General features: G+C 44.8%; 1 protein-coding gene across 1 annotated transcript; it reads left to right on the top strand.

Annotated features, from left to right (window-relative positions):
- The first annotated feature begins 3,942 nt into the window (after window positions 1-3,942).
- On the top strand, window positions 3,943-15,419 carry slx9 (SLX9 ribosome biogenesis factor). The gene is made up of 7 exons (XM_085265337.1): window positions 3,943-4,431; window positions 4,968-5,088; window positions 6,773-6,805; window positions 10,310-10,378; window positions 12,275-12,449; window positions 14,561-14,626; window positions 14,719-15,419. Exons 1-7 carry the CDS (start codon window positions 4,261-4,263, stop codon window positions 14,843-14,845), a joined length of 762 nt encoding a protein of 253 aa, XP_085121463.1. The 5' UTR covers window positions 3,943-4,260; the 3' UTR covers window positions 14,846-15,419.
- The last annotated feature ends 703 nt before the right edge of the window (window positions 15,420-16,122 follow it).

Genomic DNA, 16,122 nt, shown 5'->3' with positions numbered 1-16,122 from the left:
CTGTGGGAGGTGTTGCGGGAGTATGGGGTGTCTGGCCCATTGCTACGGGCCATTCGATCCCTATACAACCGTTGCAAGAGCTTGGTTCGCATTGCCGGCAATAAGTCGGACTCGTTCCCGGTGGGTGATGGGCTTCGCCAGGGCTGCCCTTTGTCTCCGGTTCTGTTCATAATTTTTATGGACAGGATTTCTAGGCGCAGCCAAGTGGCGGAGGGCTTTCGCTTTGGTGGCCTCAGAATCTCATCTCTGATTTTTGCAGATGATGTGGTTCTGTTGGCTTCATCGGGTGAGGGCCTCCAGCTCGCACTGGAACGGTTCGCAGCCGAGTGTGAAGCAGCGGGAATGAGGATCAGCACCTCCAAATCTGAGGCCATGGTTCTCAGCCGGAAAAGGGTGGAGTGCCCACTCCGGGTCGGGGATGAGTTCCTGCCACAAGTGGAGGAGTTCAAGTATCTCGGGGTCTTGTTCGCGAGTGATGGGAGAAGGGAGCCGGAGATCGACAGACGGATTGGGGCTGCAGCTGCAGTAATGCGGACGCTGCACCGGTCCGTCGTGGTGAAGAGGGAGCTGAGTGTAAAAGCGAAGCTCTCAATTTACCGGTCGATCTATGTCCCTACCCTCACCTATGGCCACGAGCTGTGGGTAGTGACCGAAAGAACGAGATCACGGATACAAGCGGCAGAAATGAGCTTCCTCCGAAGGGTGGCTGGCCTCTCCCTTAGAGATAGGGTGAGAAGTTCGGCCATCCGGGAGGGGCTCAGAGTAGAGCAGCTGCTGCTCCACATCGAAAGGAGCCAGCTGAGGTGGTTCGGGCATCTGACAAGGATGCCCCCTGGGCGCCTCCTGGGTGAGGTGTTCCAGGCATGTCCCACCGGGAGGAGGCCCCGGGGCAGACCCAGGACACGCTGGAGAGATTATATCTCTCGGCTGGCCTGGGAACGCCTTGGTATTCCCCCGGATAAGCTGGAGGAGGTGGCTGGGGAGAGGGAGGTCTGGGCCTCTTTGCTTAGGCTGCTGCCCCCGCGACCCGGCCCCGGATAAAGCGGATGAAGATGGATGGATGGATGGATGTTTTGGTAAATCTATACGTAGGTTTGAAAGACTGCTGCTCCTCCTCCTTTTACAGCATATGTGCTTTAACTGATTCATCCTGGTGTAACCAGGTCTCTGTGAGGCAGAATACATCAATCATTCACTAACAGGTCATCAGAAGACAGAGACATGATGTTTAATTGTCCACATTTAACTGATTCAGTCTTTGGTTCCCACAGGGTGTCACAAGCCCGAGTCAGCCGGCCTGCAGCCTGGTTCAGGTGCTCCTGTGTTTTCAACTTTTTTCTTACTTTCTTTATTGGTTTGTTTTGAATACTGTTCTCTCTCTAAATTGTGGTGATATTTTATGCTTGGATTGTTTGTGATCATTTTTGGTGGTCTGGGCCCAGACAGTCTCTGTGGGGATGGCAGGAGGCGAGAAGCTGAAAAGAGGTTTTGCATCTCTGCTTCCTGGTCTCAACTCTCAATAGTTTTTGGGGGGTTTAATAAGTTTCATCAGATTTCTAAACATCAAATGTTCTCCATCCAATCTTTCCTAATAAGAAGAATTATCTTTTCTTATTTAAGAAGACCGCCAATTGACACAAGTGGGTGTTGACGTGAATTCTGATTTTACTCGATCAGTTTCTGTCCTTAACCAGCAGTTTTGCTGGGTTTGGGTGATCATTGGCTTTGAGACTACAGTTCCTGAAGTCATTCAGTGTTGGCAGCTGTTCTGGAGTCTTTAGATACATCTCTCACTATTTATTTCCCCTACTTCTGCCAGGCTTGTTCTTAATTGTGTGGCTTCCTTTGAGCATCTCAATGATACTTATCAGTTCAGCTCTTGACACTTGGAGACATTGCGATACTTTTGTGTATCCATCTGCATGTTCATATTTCTTTTTCTAAGCAAGAGCAAATACAAAACCTGAGCGAGGTTGTTGTGTGTGTGTGTGTGTGTGTGTGTGGATAATAGCAAACACTGAAATACATTTTTTGCACGCAACAATGAATTTTGTTCACTCAGCTTGTCTTCGCTCAAAATAAATTTCTCCTCAAAACGCAGCACTTGTACTTGCAAATTCTTTTCACGTGCGCTCAGAGTAGTAACACAAAAATAACACCATAGGCCAGTATGTCCCAGGCTAACACACAGACAACCATTCACACCTGCCATTGATTTGGAATCACTCATAAATGTGGATGCATGTGTTTGACTGCGGGTGGAAGCTGAAGAGAGCATCTGCTCATGATAAACTGATTATTATGTTATTATATGTTGTAAAGTTGAATATTTTACTTTACACCTATTACTGAAATGCGTGTTCTTAATGTTTTGTCCCCAGTGCCAACATACAAATGTTTAGGAAGACACTTTGTGTAAGTAAAAGCTTTATAACAGCAGAATCATAGCAGAGCTGATCCCGTTAGAAATGCTTCTTATAAAGTAAACGAGTCATTATAAAAAACCTGCTGAATTATTTTATTTTCTATTGACAACAGTAAGTGACTAGACTGAGTTGGTAAAGCTTTGTACTGTCCCACTGTGAACCAGCTGGAGGCTGGAAATGAAGAAGCATGAGCACACCTCCCAACACGGCTGCTTGTGTGCATTTCCCCCACATCCAGCTGCACGAGTTTCTCAGAAAAGTCAAAATGATTGTAGACGATTTGCTTGAGTTCTTATTATCCAGCTGTGTTTCACCATGTCTGTGTTTGTTTACACAGGCACATAATGTACAGTGTAGCACACTAGTGCTGAAAAGACTGGTTATTTTTTATTGCTAAATCCAGCAACAAATAAACATCGTTTTCACGTAATGATGGAACTATTTTATCTTTCATTTTCTTGCATGCTGATGATCTTATTACCTATCAATCCAAGTCTGGGGCATTCTGTTCGGCCCAGAGGAAATATCACCCTGACTTTAACTATGATGTGTAAGTATGTTTGCAAAATCCCTTCTGGTCTCTACTTGTTATTCTCAATAACTCACTTCAGTCATAGCGCTGAATCGATGCTTTTGACTCTTATTACATGAAGGGCCAACTCGCATAAAGCAATGTCCAAAATCATTATTCCTGACAGTGGCAGAGCTGAACAGCCAGAGGTTTACAGGGAAAACCTGCTTCTAACCAAATAAATCCTGAGAAAACTCTAATAAGAGACTCAGGGCAGTAATAATTCGCTTATTTTTCTTTTTTAAATCTTGCATCTTATTTTAGGTTTGTGGGGGTGCTGGAGCCTGTCCTGCTGTCATAGAGAGAAAGCACACCAGTCTATCACTGAGGCAGTTAAACATGCTCACATTGACACTTACATGCGTTCAGTCCCTAATCTCTTTCTCCTTTAACCCACAGTTCAAACCATTCCAAAATAGTCATGCACAAATTATTAAATAGGACGTCCGTAACGTATACACATTTGTACTTTTACTTGTTTCGTGAGCTATATTTAAGAAGACTAAAATTATTCACATAAATAAATGTTTTGTCATACTGAATTTAAATGTGCAGATAATGTGAATATGAATTGGTTGGCTACCTTTGTGGCTTACTTCCAACTATTGTATAAATAGAAAATAAAATATAAAAAGATGTATCAGAATAAATATTTTGTGCACTCTCCTCGAGTTGCAATGTTAACTACTATTTGTTTTATTTCATCAAACCAAGTTATTCAGCAAATTTAAGGAAGTAATTATTTTCCCATTTTCTAAAAGGTAAAAATAAATAAATAACATAACTTGGTACTAAACCTTTTTTGGAAATTATACCAATATATATATTAAAGTTTTGGAGAACAACTTTTGGAAATTAGTATCACTAGGAACTTTCACTCCTCCTCGTTTTACACCGAGGCACTAAGCTGGTACACCAGTCGCCTCAGAACTACTATAACTACTTCCGGTAGTTATTACCAAAGTAAAATATGTTCAAGCTTCTTATACGCTCTCTAAGTCAGTTAAAATGTTAACACCGTCGATGGCAGCTGCGATGACAGGGGGGAAGTTAAGTACGCGGCGTGTTTCCCATTAAGGAAATACCAAAACCTTGTTTGAGGCAACATGTTCAAAGGAGAGAAAACACTTTTGAAGGCAAAACAGAACGATTTCCGGTGTTAGCTTGGACGACTTGACCTACATTGCACGCTCTCTAATGGAAATATCAACACGAGGGAGTTCGTGTAAGAAGTGGACTTAAAGTTGGTTCGGCGGTATTAAAATGGTTGGGAAGATAAAATATGTTCGGCAGAAGCTTCACCACGAGGCCGTAAAGGTCGATGGGCCGATCGGCTTCGCGCAGCACGGCTCACTGGTGTCTTCTACTGTACGGAAGGATCCTGGTGAACTACTCACAGCAAATCTAAGACTGGGGAGCAAGCCTCACAGACAGGTGTGTGTTTAAAACCATGGACATAACGAACAGTCCAAATCCGTCACTGCCACTTTCTTGGGACGGACGTGACAATATCAACCTTTACCTGACTGAAACTCTTCATATAAGCCATTCCTCTGCAGATGATCTGTTAGCTGGTTGACTCTTTCAAGGATGTTTGATATAAAGGAAGGTTGGAGATTGGCCTATAATTAGCTAAGACTGCTGGGTCTAGAGATGCTTTTTGAGTAAAGGTTTAACTACAGCCAGCTTGAAGGCCTGTGGTACATAGCTGATTATTAGAGATAGGTTGATCATATTTAAGATTGAAGCATTAATTAATGGCAGGACTTCTTTGAGCAGTTTTGTAGGAATGGGTCTAAAAGACACGTTGATGGTTTGGAGGAAGTAATTACTGAATTACTGAGTAACTAATTACCAGCTCGAGACCATTACACTTAGAGACAGACAGAATCACACATTAGGCTCCATTCTAGCACAAATGTGGTGGATAGAAGTCTTTGAGTTATAGATGCACTTTCAAACCCTTGCAGGCGCCTGCGTTGGCATCCTTCCCCTCCAGTGTTTTTGCTGGCACCAAGATCTCTCCTGAAGCTCTGGTACAGACACTCAAGTTTGATGAAGCTCCAGATGTGCCCACACCTGTCACGAAAGGTAAGAGACGTTTGTCCATGTCAGTGTGATGGCTTATTTGATTATTGTATTATGACCCACAGAGGTCAGTGAAGCAAATTAAGGTATCAACTGTAAAGACGGTATAAGTGTGGCTCAGGTCTAAAGCTGCACTGAAGCACACAAAGCTCTGTGTCCTTTGCTTCTGTGCCTGAGTCTTAACCTACATGTAAATAATTCAGAAAATGTATTCCTAATCGGGTAAACTGCTACAGTTAAATGAAAACGATTCATTATTTATTTATATCAGTGACATTTGTAAGGTGTCTGATAGGGCTGGGCGATATGGCCTAAAATTCATATTGCGATATAATTTGAAGCATGTGCGGTAACGATATATATCACGATATACTCTTTTCTTCTGTATAACGTATTTTTCACACTATAAGGCACACTTTGGTAAGTCGCACTGCTTGATGGATGTCAGAGCATTACGGCTGCCGTAGTGAGGAGCTTCGCGAAGTAATCTGGGTCCAAAACTCCGTCTACTTCAGGTCCCAAAGTCAAACGAACACTGAGAGTTAAAAACTCTCTAAATTCTTTCATCTTTAATTAAATCATCAGCGTTGCTGCTTTACCAGGTCTAATAATTAAGTTTAACATCCATGAAAACAGAATTTATGACATTTAACGGAGTTAGAAGTTAACAGGAAGTTAGCTCGCTAGTTTCCACCTAAACATTTCATACCGTGTTCTGACAGAGATTTTTTTAACTAATTCAAATGTACAGCTCTGCTGCCACTTCCAACATAAATGAAGACAGAAAAATAAACAGCAGTGATGTTTGTAGCGTTACTGAAGTTTGGCTAGCTGGTATATAATGTTGTGCTACGTGATTGCTAGTGACACAGCTATGTTAGCATAACATTAGCACAGTGAAGCTGGAGGATGAACACCAACTTTTTCCACTCGATAAAAGTTAACGTGAGGGATTCTGGTGGTCAGGGACAAATGCAGTCGCATAGCAGGATGCTGTACACGGGCCAAACTTCAGTCAGGAGAACAACTGAGATCATTCATCCACAATACGAGGTTAGTTATTAATATACAGTAACAACATGGGAACAGAGCAGCTGCAGAGAATTCAACATTAATGAATCAATGTTACGGAAGTGGAGGAAGCGCAGTTTTTGGCTTCCCCCATATTTCAAAAGTGCTTCATCTCTTTGCCGTGACCGTCGGCCGCCATCATTTGCAGATGATAATGGTTTTAGCCGCTGCCATGCTTTGACCAAAACAGGCGCAGCTTGATGACATCATCAACATGCGCTATCGCGATAGAGCGGTATAGTCAAAATCTCTATCGTTGGCCAAATTTATATCGTTTCTATCGCCCACCCCTTGTGTCTGACTTATTAAAATGAGTGTTATTAAAATGCTGATGAGAGAAATATTTTGTGTTTGGGACCTAACAGAGCTGCTCGATATGGTTACTTAAGAAATGTACAAAATTTTAAAAAATGGTGTGACAGGAACAAACTATGCTTGAATCTCTGTAAACTGTTGATGTGATTTAGAAATAAAATGAAATTCAGTCAAGTTGTTGAGCTGACTGAGTGTCTCTCTTGCTCAGCTGTGAAGCCAGTTGCAGTTAATCTTAGGTTTATGTGCTCAGGCCCCGGAGTGTAAATGCTGGTTTTCACTCAGTGTTTTGATTTTATTTCAGCATTTGAGAACAACAGAGAAAAAGCAACAACAGGTAAGAAGACTTCAGAATCTCTGTAATTTGAGAATAGAGCAGTTTCAAGTTTGAACTGTACAGAGGCAGAAAAACAGCATAATTGTGTGTGTCTTTTAGGGCTGCCACGATTTGTCGACTAGTCACGATTATGTCGACTATTAAAATCGTCGACGACTAATTTAATAGTCGACGCATCGTTTGAAGCTTTGTAAGATCACAAAGGACGCAGGAATAAGTAGCAGGATTTAAGAGTGTAATAACGGACTGAAACAGAAGATGGCAGCACTGCATGTACAAGGATGCCAGCTGCCGTTAAACCCCGAAGAAGAAGAAGCTGTGTCCCAGAATTCATAGCGCAGTCAACAATGGCGGCAGCTAGTTAGTTTTAACTTTACTCTTATTATTCTTTCTGGGTCACAAAATAAACGTTTAACATATTTTCAGGCGAGAATGTAGCTGTGTAAACCTCAAATATCTGCTCAGTTTATCAGGACACCGCATATTTTCAAAAGCGCTCCGACGTTTTCGGAGACGTCTGTTACCCACTAGCTCGATAGCTAGCCGGGGGCGAGGCTAACTAGAGCCGTGAGAACACCGGACTCCCGGCAGATCGTTTTCAAACCCACCGCTGTCTTTCGCTACTCAGGTTAAATATGATATATAAGTCACTTAGATAACTTAAAAATGTTATTGTTTGGCTTTTTTTAGTATTTTATTTGTTCCTGAGTAAATCGGTTTGGCTGAGATTAAAGTTTTTGCACAGCTAAAACTGTCAAGCAGACAGCTGATCATCAGAAGTGTGAGATGCTCCAGAATATACTCCGGTGTCCTGTTATATTTTAGATAGCAAGGAGTTTATTAAACTTCACCGAAACAATCTGCAAATTTCATTAAAATTTAATAAACTACCATCTTGTCTTTATTTTTAGTTAGCACAGACCTTAAACACTTAAAGCTGTAAGCTAATGATAGTTATATAAGACCAGATGCTGCTGGTGCAATAAGCTGTACGCTGTACGTCCAATGGATGATGATCTGATTAGTCGACTAATCGCAAAAATAATCGGTGACTAGTCGACTATCAAAATAATTGTTTGTGGCAGCCCTAGTGTCTTTAATGAGCCTGTTTTGGTTCTTCCGTGTATATGAAGGCCTCCATGAAACTGTTGAAATGCTCGTCACTACTTAGAGTCGTCTAAAGCAGCTGCAAAGCTGTGATGTGCTGAACCAGTCTTCTCTCTCCCTGCTGTGGTGTTGTTTTCTCATTTGCCTTCAGCTGTTCGATATCACTTACTCTGCAGTGTGTGCGGTGTGGTGGATGTACGACGGTTAGGTGGAGAACTCGTCTTCTGCCCACCTCAATCACAGAGATCCATTTCATCTGACAGTGGAAAAATGAGGCTCCCAGTGGGAACAGTGGTGGTAAAGCATGCCCCCTGCCTAACAAACACACTGGAAACCCCCACCTACTTGTGAAAGATTGGATTTCTCCACCTGTGCTCACAGTTGTAGCCAGTGGCAGATGCTTATCTTTGCCTGTTCTGTTGAAACACTTGTGTTGTTTGGTGCTGTGCTGGTAGATAAAGGCCTGCTAGGATGTCTGCACTGTTCACAGTGTGGAGATAACATGCCTGTCTGAACAACACTGGCTGACATACAGTGGGGTAAATAATTATTGGATGAGCAGCAGGTTTGCACACATCTCAGGGGGGATTTTGGCCCACTCCACTTGACAAACAACTCCATGCTTCAGCTCCCTCCACAGATGTCCTGGAGCATTGACGTTTGGAGACTGGGGAGCCTTTAATGGGCCTCTTCCTTAGCCTGTCTGTTGTTGCCTTGGTTGGTATTTTGTCTCTCCATTACATTTAAACATGATAAAAATGATAGACAGCTCATTCTTTGTAAGTGAGCAAACGTACAAGATGTTGAGTTAGGCATGTCTCCCCATCGCTAGCTTAAACAAGTCCTTGGCAGTTCCTGTTATATAAAATATATAAAAAAATTCCCCACTTGCCCCTGTGGGCGGTCAATCCTTCAAGCTCGGGTCCTCTACCAGAGGCCTGGGAGCTTGAGGGTCCTGCGCAGTATCTTAGCTGTTCCCAGGACTGCGCTCTTCTGGACAGAGATCTCCGATGTTGTTCCCGGGATCTGCTGGAGCCACTCGCCTAGCTTGGGAGTCACCGCACCTAGTGCTCCGATTACCACGGGGACCACCTTTACCTTCACCCTCCACATCCTCTCGAGCTCTTCTCTGAGCCCTTGGTATTTCTCCAGCTTCTCGCGTTCCTTCTTCCTGATATTGCTGTCATTCGGAACCGCTACATCGATCACTACGGCCGTCTTCTTCTGTTTGTCTACCACCACTATGTCCGGTTGGTTAGCCACCACCATTTTGTCCGTCTGTATCTGGAAGTCCCACAGGATCTTAGCTCGGTCATTCTCCACCACCCTTGGGGGCATCTCCCATTTTGACCTCGGGACTTCCAGGTTATACTCGGCACAGATGTTCCTGTACACTATGCCGGCCACTTGGTTATGGCGTTCCATGTATGCCTTGCCTGCTAGCATCTTGCACCCTGCTGTTATGTGCTGGATTGTCTCAGGGGCATCTTTACACAGCCTGCACCTGGGGTCTTGCCTGGTGTGATAGACCCCAGCCTCTATGGATCTTGTGCTCAGAGCTTGTTCTTGTGCTGCCATGATTAGTGCCTCTGTGCTGTCTTTCAGTCCAGCTTTGTCCAGCCACTGGTAGGATTTCTGGATATCAGCCACCTCCTCTATCTGCCGGTGGTACATACATGCAGGGGCCTGTCCTCCCATGATGGTTCCTCGTCTTTTTTAATTTGCTTCGTATTTCGCCGCATGTCTTCACAGAACAAATGTGGACTCACTCAGCCTTAATGTTAAACAAGAGGGAGTTGTTATGGAATTTAAAACACCAACATATAGTCAGTAGATTTTATTTAAAAGTGTTTATATTGACAGAATACTGCATCTCTAATGTAATTAACCCCAATATGAGCAGTAGTGCACCGTATACCAGAACACACTGACTGGGTAAAGCTGCCTGTGTGGGCGCTTCATGGGTCAGTGTTGACCTAGCTTTTACTTTAGTGCTGGGCACTGCTATGATTTTAAAAAAGGGACGTAGAGCAAAGAACAGCATGTTTGAAGCTGCTGCTAAAGCATGGATCAATAAGCTTCAATATATTTCTGATGCTGTTGCAGCTACAGGGACAGGACTGCTCAGAGCCTCTACAGCCTTTTGTCTTCACTCTTTCATTTCCAAAAGGAAAGAACTGTGTTTCTACGTTGGGTTAACCCTGCATGGGTTTTGGTCCTGACACATGCACGGAGTGTCAGCGCTGGTTTATGCAGCACGAAGCTTTGTTTTCTGTTCACGAAGGAAGGTTTGCAGCCATCTTTGATGAGTCGCATAAAGCTGCCTCTCATAGGCCCCTCCCACTGTGCTGTTATATCGACTGATATTCCTGTTTGTGTGTGTTTGTGTTTCTACAGGCACAGAAATCAAGAAAATGCAGTCAAAGAAAGAAAAGATGAAGGAGAGGAGGGAGCGGTGGCTCAGCAGTGAGTTCACATGGACACAACAATGTAACCTGCTCTTATTTAGTCTGGCAGCTGTGGTTCAGTCGTACAGCTCCATTTCTTACCAAAAATCTCAGGCCAACACGTATTTTCATCTGAGTGAACAGTCCAAACACACTCTGGAGTCTGCCACGTTGGGACCTGTGTTCATTCTTATTAATGTAATATTTTTGTCAGTGTCACTTCACTATTACACTGTTTTAATTACTGAGTTAGGGTTAGTTTGCAGGGAGGCTGAGGTGAAGGTACTGGTGTCTGATCGCTCTGTGCTCGAGCCCCACTGTGGTCCACAAACTCTTCAAAAACATCAGAAACAACAATGGCAGGTTTCGATCTGCCGTCCAGAGGGACCTGTGTACGGTCCAGGTGTCGCATCAGTGCTGCTAGAACTGAATTCAAAGCTCGTGAAAAAACAGTCGGACGCGTCGTTCTGTGGAGAAGGTGAACCCGTCACACTCCACTCACCGTGGACACGCGTGTTTGGAAACTGTGTGTTTGTGTGATCTTAGTTGTTTTCATGTAACACAGATTATTAAAGGTTTTAAAAACGACATCTTCTTCCAATTAGGAATCTTCTCTCCGTGATCATTTCAGCTAATTGGGATTAGCCTGTAACAGTAGCCCTGTGATGAGCCAATCAATTCGTCAGTAACACAACACGTCTCCTCTTCAGGCGTATAATTAGTTACTAATGGCTTCATGTCTCAGCCCTGCTGAAACCCTAAACCAGCTCCACAGTGGATCGTCCCAGTGTTACAGTCTGGGCTCCACTGGCCAAGGACATCCAGCTTTCACTTTAAATGTACAGCTTGAATGGACACGTTAGGGAAAGAAGATTCATTTCCAGGAATTGCTAAACTTAAAGTAATTCTGATGCTTGGGGAGTAAGAAGTATGGTAAATGGTCTGTATTTATGTAGCGCTTTACTAGTCCCTAAGGACCCCAAAGCGCTTTACATATCCAGTCATCCACCCATTCACGCACACATTCACACACTGGTGATGGCAGCTACATTGTAGCCACAGCCACCCTGGGGCGCACTGACAGAGGCGAGGCTGTCGGACACTGGCGCCACCGGGCCCTCTGACCACCACCAGTAGGCAACGGGTGAAGTGTCTTGCCCAAGGACACAACGACCGAGACTGTCCAAGCCGGGGCTCGAACCGGCAACCTTCCGATTACAAGGCGAACTCCCAACTCTTGAGCCACGATCGCCCCTGTAATATGCAGTACATACTTTAATGGTTTGTTTCCACATCACTGGGGCTCAGCTGTTTGACAGGAGAATGAATCCTGGTACTTGGTCGTCAGCTGTGGAGAGTTTAGTTGGCATGAAGGTTCCTTTGGGATCAATACTTCTTATTGTTTTGGTAGACACGCCGCTCATTTTCACTGTGATGCCAGAAAATAGTTTGAAAAGAATTAAGTGACAGTAAAATGGATAAAACCCTCCTGTTAAAGTACCACAGAGGCTTTCTTCATGTGCAACGGTCTGCATGTGTGATGTCACAGAGCTGCCATCACAGAGCGGCTGAGAACGCCGTCGCTCACAGGTTCGGCTTGTTGTTGTCAGCCGTCCCTCGTCTTTATTCTGTAGTCTGCAAACACTGTCTGCGTGTGTTACTCAATGTAACATCTCAGTTTAAATCAACTTTGACATGTTTAAGTTCACATGTGAGAGATAACGGTGTCATTGCACAGTCCTACGTGGTACAATAGCACAATGACACTGATAACTGTCCCACGACGGCACATCACAGTGACTTCAGTAATAAAATGAAGAAGAATAAGTGTATGTTATATAGAAACCTCACATCTTGTACTGACATTTCCTGTTACTATATGTCTCACTGTAATAATTTCGCTGCTGTTTCTCAGAGATCAGCTCCATTAAGCAGGCGAAAGAGCTCCAAGCAGCCGAGGTCCGGAGACAGGCCACTCCTGTAGTGGGAGACATGAGGCCGCTGGCTGACGCCTTACCGGATCTCTCTCAGCTCATCTCCCCAGCTTCCACAGCCCCCGTCGCTTGCCGCAAAAGCAGGAAAATCAAAGTGTAAGTGCCAAGGTGACCGCTGAGCAAGCCAGGCATCAAGTGTCAACATGACAGTTGTTGATTATCAAGTGCAGCGTCCCAAAGTGATCCCGTTTCTTTTGTCCTTGAAGACAGCAAATCAGGACTAATGGCATGTTTGTGGCTGATGAGGCTTCATCTACTGGCTGCTCTCACTTGTGTTCGCTGTCCGTTTCTTAATGACCAAATATTTTAGTAGAAATGAGCAGAGGTTGGAAAAATTAGCTTACTTTGGGCTGATCAGGCCAAAATAAGACGTTTTATTTCAATAATAAAGAGATTTTCTAAGCTTAACTGTTTTCCGCAGGCGTGTCCATCAGTGCCTGCTATACTGACACAAAATGAATTATGGACCATCGCACGAGCACCACTGTTTTACTGCTGACACAGGCCTGCACTTACATCTTTTGCTGGACTCGGATGAGTCGTCAGTCCAGTCAGTTTTTTCCATTGTCACCATGGTTCACCACAGTCCTCAGAAACTTTGTCATCTTTGTACACTGATGTGCTGGTTTTCACATCTTTAGTCTCAATCACTTTCTTTGTATTTTAGAGAATTTGTACTTCACTTTGTTCTGTCGTGTTCATGATGAGTGACAAAAAAAACAAACCTTGAACTGTAAATTTGTTATTCAAGCAGCAGTAATCAGGCCTGGGTTCATCTAGGTCAAAGTTCAACTTTAACACTATTCAGTAATAACAACAACAATGATAAGAAGAAGAATATCAAAAGCAAACACTAAGTGATGCTTTCATTTGGATCAGTGTCAGATATCTCCTAAGTACAGTCAGCTGACTCATGACCACAGGTCTGTCTGAGAGAGGGAACCTTTAGTAATTAAATGAGCTTCAATGTCTGTCCTCGTCTGTCCCCATATGTGCCTGTCCTGTCCCCATATGTGCCTGTCCTGTCCCCGACTGTCCCTGTCTGTCCCCTGCTGTCCCTGTCCTGTCTCTGTCTGTTTCCATCTGTCCCTGTCCTGTCTCTGTCTGTCCCTGTCCTGTCTCTGACTGTCCCTGTCCTGTCCCCCGCTGTCCCTGTCCTGTCTCTGTCTGTCCCCATCTGTCCCTGTCCTGTCTCTGTCTGTTTCCATCTGTCCCTGTCCTGTCTCTGTCTGTTTCCATCTGTCCCCGTCCGTCCCTGTCCTGTCCCCGTCCGTCCCTGTCCTGTCCCCGACTGTCCCTGTCCTGTCCCCGACTGTCCCTGTCCTGTCCCCCGCTGTCCCTGTCTGTCCCCCGCTGTCCCTGTCCTGTCTCTGTCTGTTTCCATCTGTCCCTGTCCTGTCTCTGTCTGTCCCTGTCCTGTCTCTGACTGTCCCTGTCCTGTCCCCCGCTGTCCCTGTCCTGTCTCTGTCTGTCCCCATCTGTCCCTGTCCTGTCTCTGTCTGTTTCCATCTGTCCCTGTCCTGTCTCTGTCTGTCCCCATCTGTCCCCGTCCGTCCCTGTCCTGTCCCCGACTGTCCCTGTCCTGTCCCCGACTGTCCCTGTCCTGTCCCCCGCTGTCCCTGTCCTGTCTCTGTCTGTTTCCATCTGTCCCCGTCCGTCCCTGTCCTGTCCCCGACTGTCCCTGTCCTGTCCCCATCCGTCCCTGTCCTGTCCCCGACTGTCCCTGTCCTGTCCCCGTCCGTCCCTGTCCTGTCCCCGACTGTCCCTGTCTGTCCCTGTCTGTCCCCGACTGTCCCTGTCTGTCCCCCGCTGTCCCTGTCCTGTCTCTGTCTGTTTCCATCTGTCCCTGTCCTGTCTCTGTCTGTCCCCATCTGTCCCCGTCCGTCCCTGTCTGTGCCCATCAGCTCCATTTCTTTTTCCTGGCCTACGTCAGATGTCTTGCAGAGTTTGGGTGGAGCTACCTGAAGGAGCAGCTTCTCCCACAGACTGTGATAAAAACATCTTTAGTTTGATTTACACTCTGTGGTCATGTGACCACCACATACTGATGTCAAAGCAACATTAAAGTAGTGACTGCCTGATAAATAAACCCCGCAGCGTTTCCCTGCTGTGTGGAAGACCAGTAGGAGACACCATTAGAAGAAACTGTCCACTGTTCTTGATGTGTTAAAGTGTCCCCATGTCTCTGTCCGATGTCCTCCCTTTAGCCCGGTGAAGAGACCAGAGCCCACAGATTTCAGTCAGATGAAACGCTCACAGAAACGCAGACTGCTGTAAGAGTTTTCTTTCTTTCTTACAGTGATTGAGAGCCAGACTACACTCCTGTGTGGAAATCTTCTGCCACTCTTCTTTATTGTTTTTACAGGGAGACTGAGACCAGCAGGTTCAGCAAAGCAGTAAGGACGCTCTCAGGTAAAACCAACCCTCTGGCTGATATCGGTGAGCTGCTGAGGAAGAAGATGAGACAGGAGGAAGAGCAAAGCTGCGTTTAGCAAGATCCCAAAGCTGGACTGTGGGAGGCTGAAGAGTATCCACACACGAACATTTCTAACTGTCAGCGAACAGCAACAACCCTGATACCTGTGAGTGACACAGCAGGGTTTCTCTGAAATAATAAATCACAACATTCAGACCCAACATGTTCTGTTTCATTTCTCCTACAAGGTCACAAACTTTAATCACTGTGTTCATTAAAAATAATAATAACATCCCAGGATGTGTACTTTCAGCTGCTTGCCTGTGAATAAGGCCTGACAGTAGTGTTCAGACTGTCACCACATGCACATACCTCTAACATACAGAAATGTGGATGCTTCTGATAATTCCCCTTTCTCTCAGCCTGGTGTGTTCCCAGGAATGTGGCACATGTCTCCGTGCTGACTCTCCGCTGTAGATGCAAATGAAATAACAGTGTGAAACCCAAGTCTGACTTACAGGAAATGCAGAAATCAGAAGAGAGAAGACATAAGTAATGTCAAGGCAACGTGCTAGCTTTGATGTGTGATTTTAGCTTCTGCTCTTTTTTAGACTCTTCTTCATTAATTCTTAATAAATGAAATGAACGAATGAAGGTCTGGATTTGACTCCCAAGTATTTAATTTGCAATTAAAGACATTTATGTGAAGCCACAACATACGATCAAGGCTCTGAATGCACCGAAGGACAAACCAAACATTACAGGAGTGAATGACAGAAAGAAGAAGAGCACAGTGAACAGGAAACGGCCTGGGCAGTGATGCCAGGATTCTGTCTGTGGTTCAAAATGCAAACAAACTCCTACATGTCATTCTGTACACGGCTGTACTACAAACTGGGGTTAATGGTAAGTCAGAGCTTTGCTTTCTGCTTTTATTTAAACAGCTAAATCACATTAGTCGTTTATGCTTAACACTAAACCGGGTCTAAACGGGTTATATTTAGAGTTTCAATCCAAAAGCACCACCTCATAATTCAATTACATTTACAGCATATGTTCAATGTGCTGCAGAACCTGTGCTGGGGATAAGCGTAGGGATCATGTTGAGAGCCGTCTGACCTCATGTGACCCATATGAAGGCTCTCACAGTATGGATCAGTTAGAGAGACAATGCTACTGTATGAAAGCCATCCAGTTAATAAATGTATTCCTTTGTTTCCAGAGTCATCGACTCGCACCCCACCCCCCACCCGAAGCCCTTTTATAATTAGAGGCAAGAAAAACCTAATCAATACAAAGTCCGGTGCTGCCATTAGAACTCATTAATAATGAATCTATGGGACGAGCGCAGTG

This window comes from Mchenga conophoros, linkage group LG23 (genome assembly GCF_057382185.1).
Source record: "Mchenga conophoros isolate Kocher_MC1m ecotype Shallow Benthic linkage group LG23, M_conophoros_male_GT1.1, whole genome shotgun sequence".
NCBI lineage: Eukaryota > Metazoa > Chordata > Actinopteri > Cichliformes > Cichlidae > Mchenga > Mchenga conophoros.
This window is presented reverse-complemented; position numbering and strand designations above follow the sequence as displayed.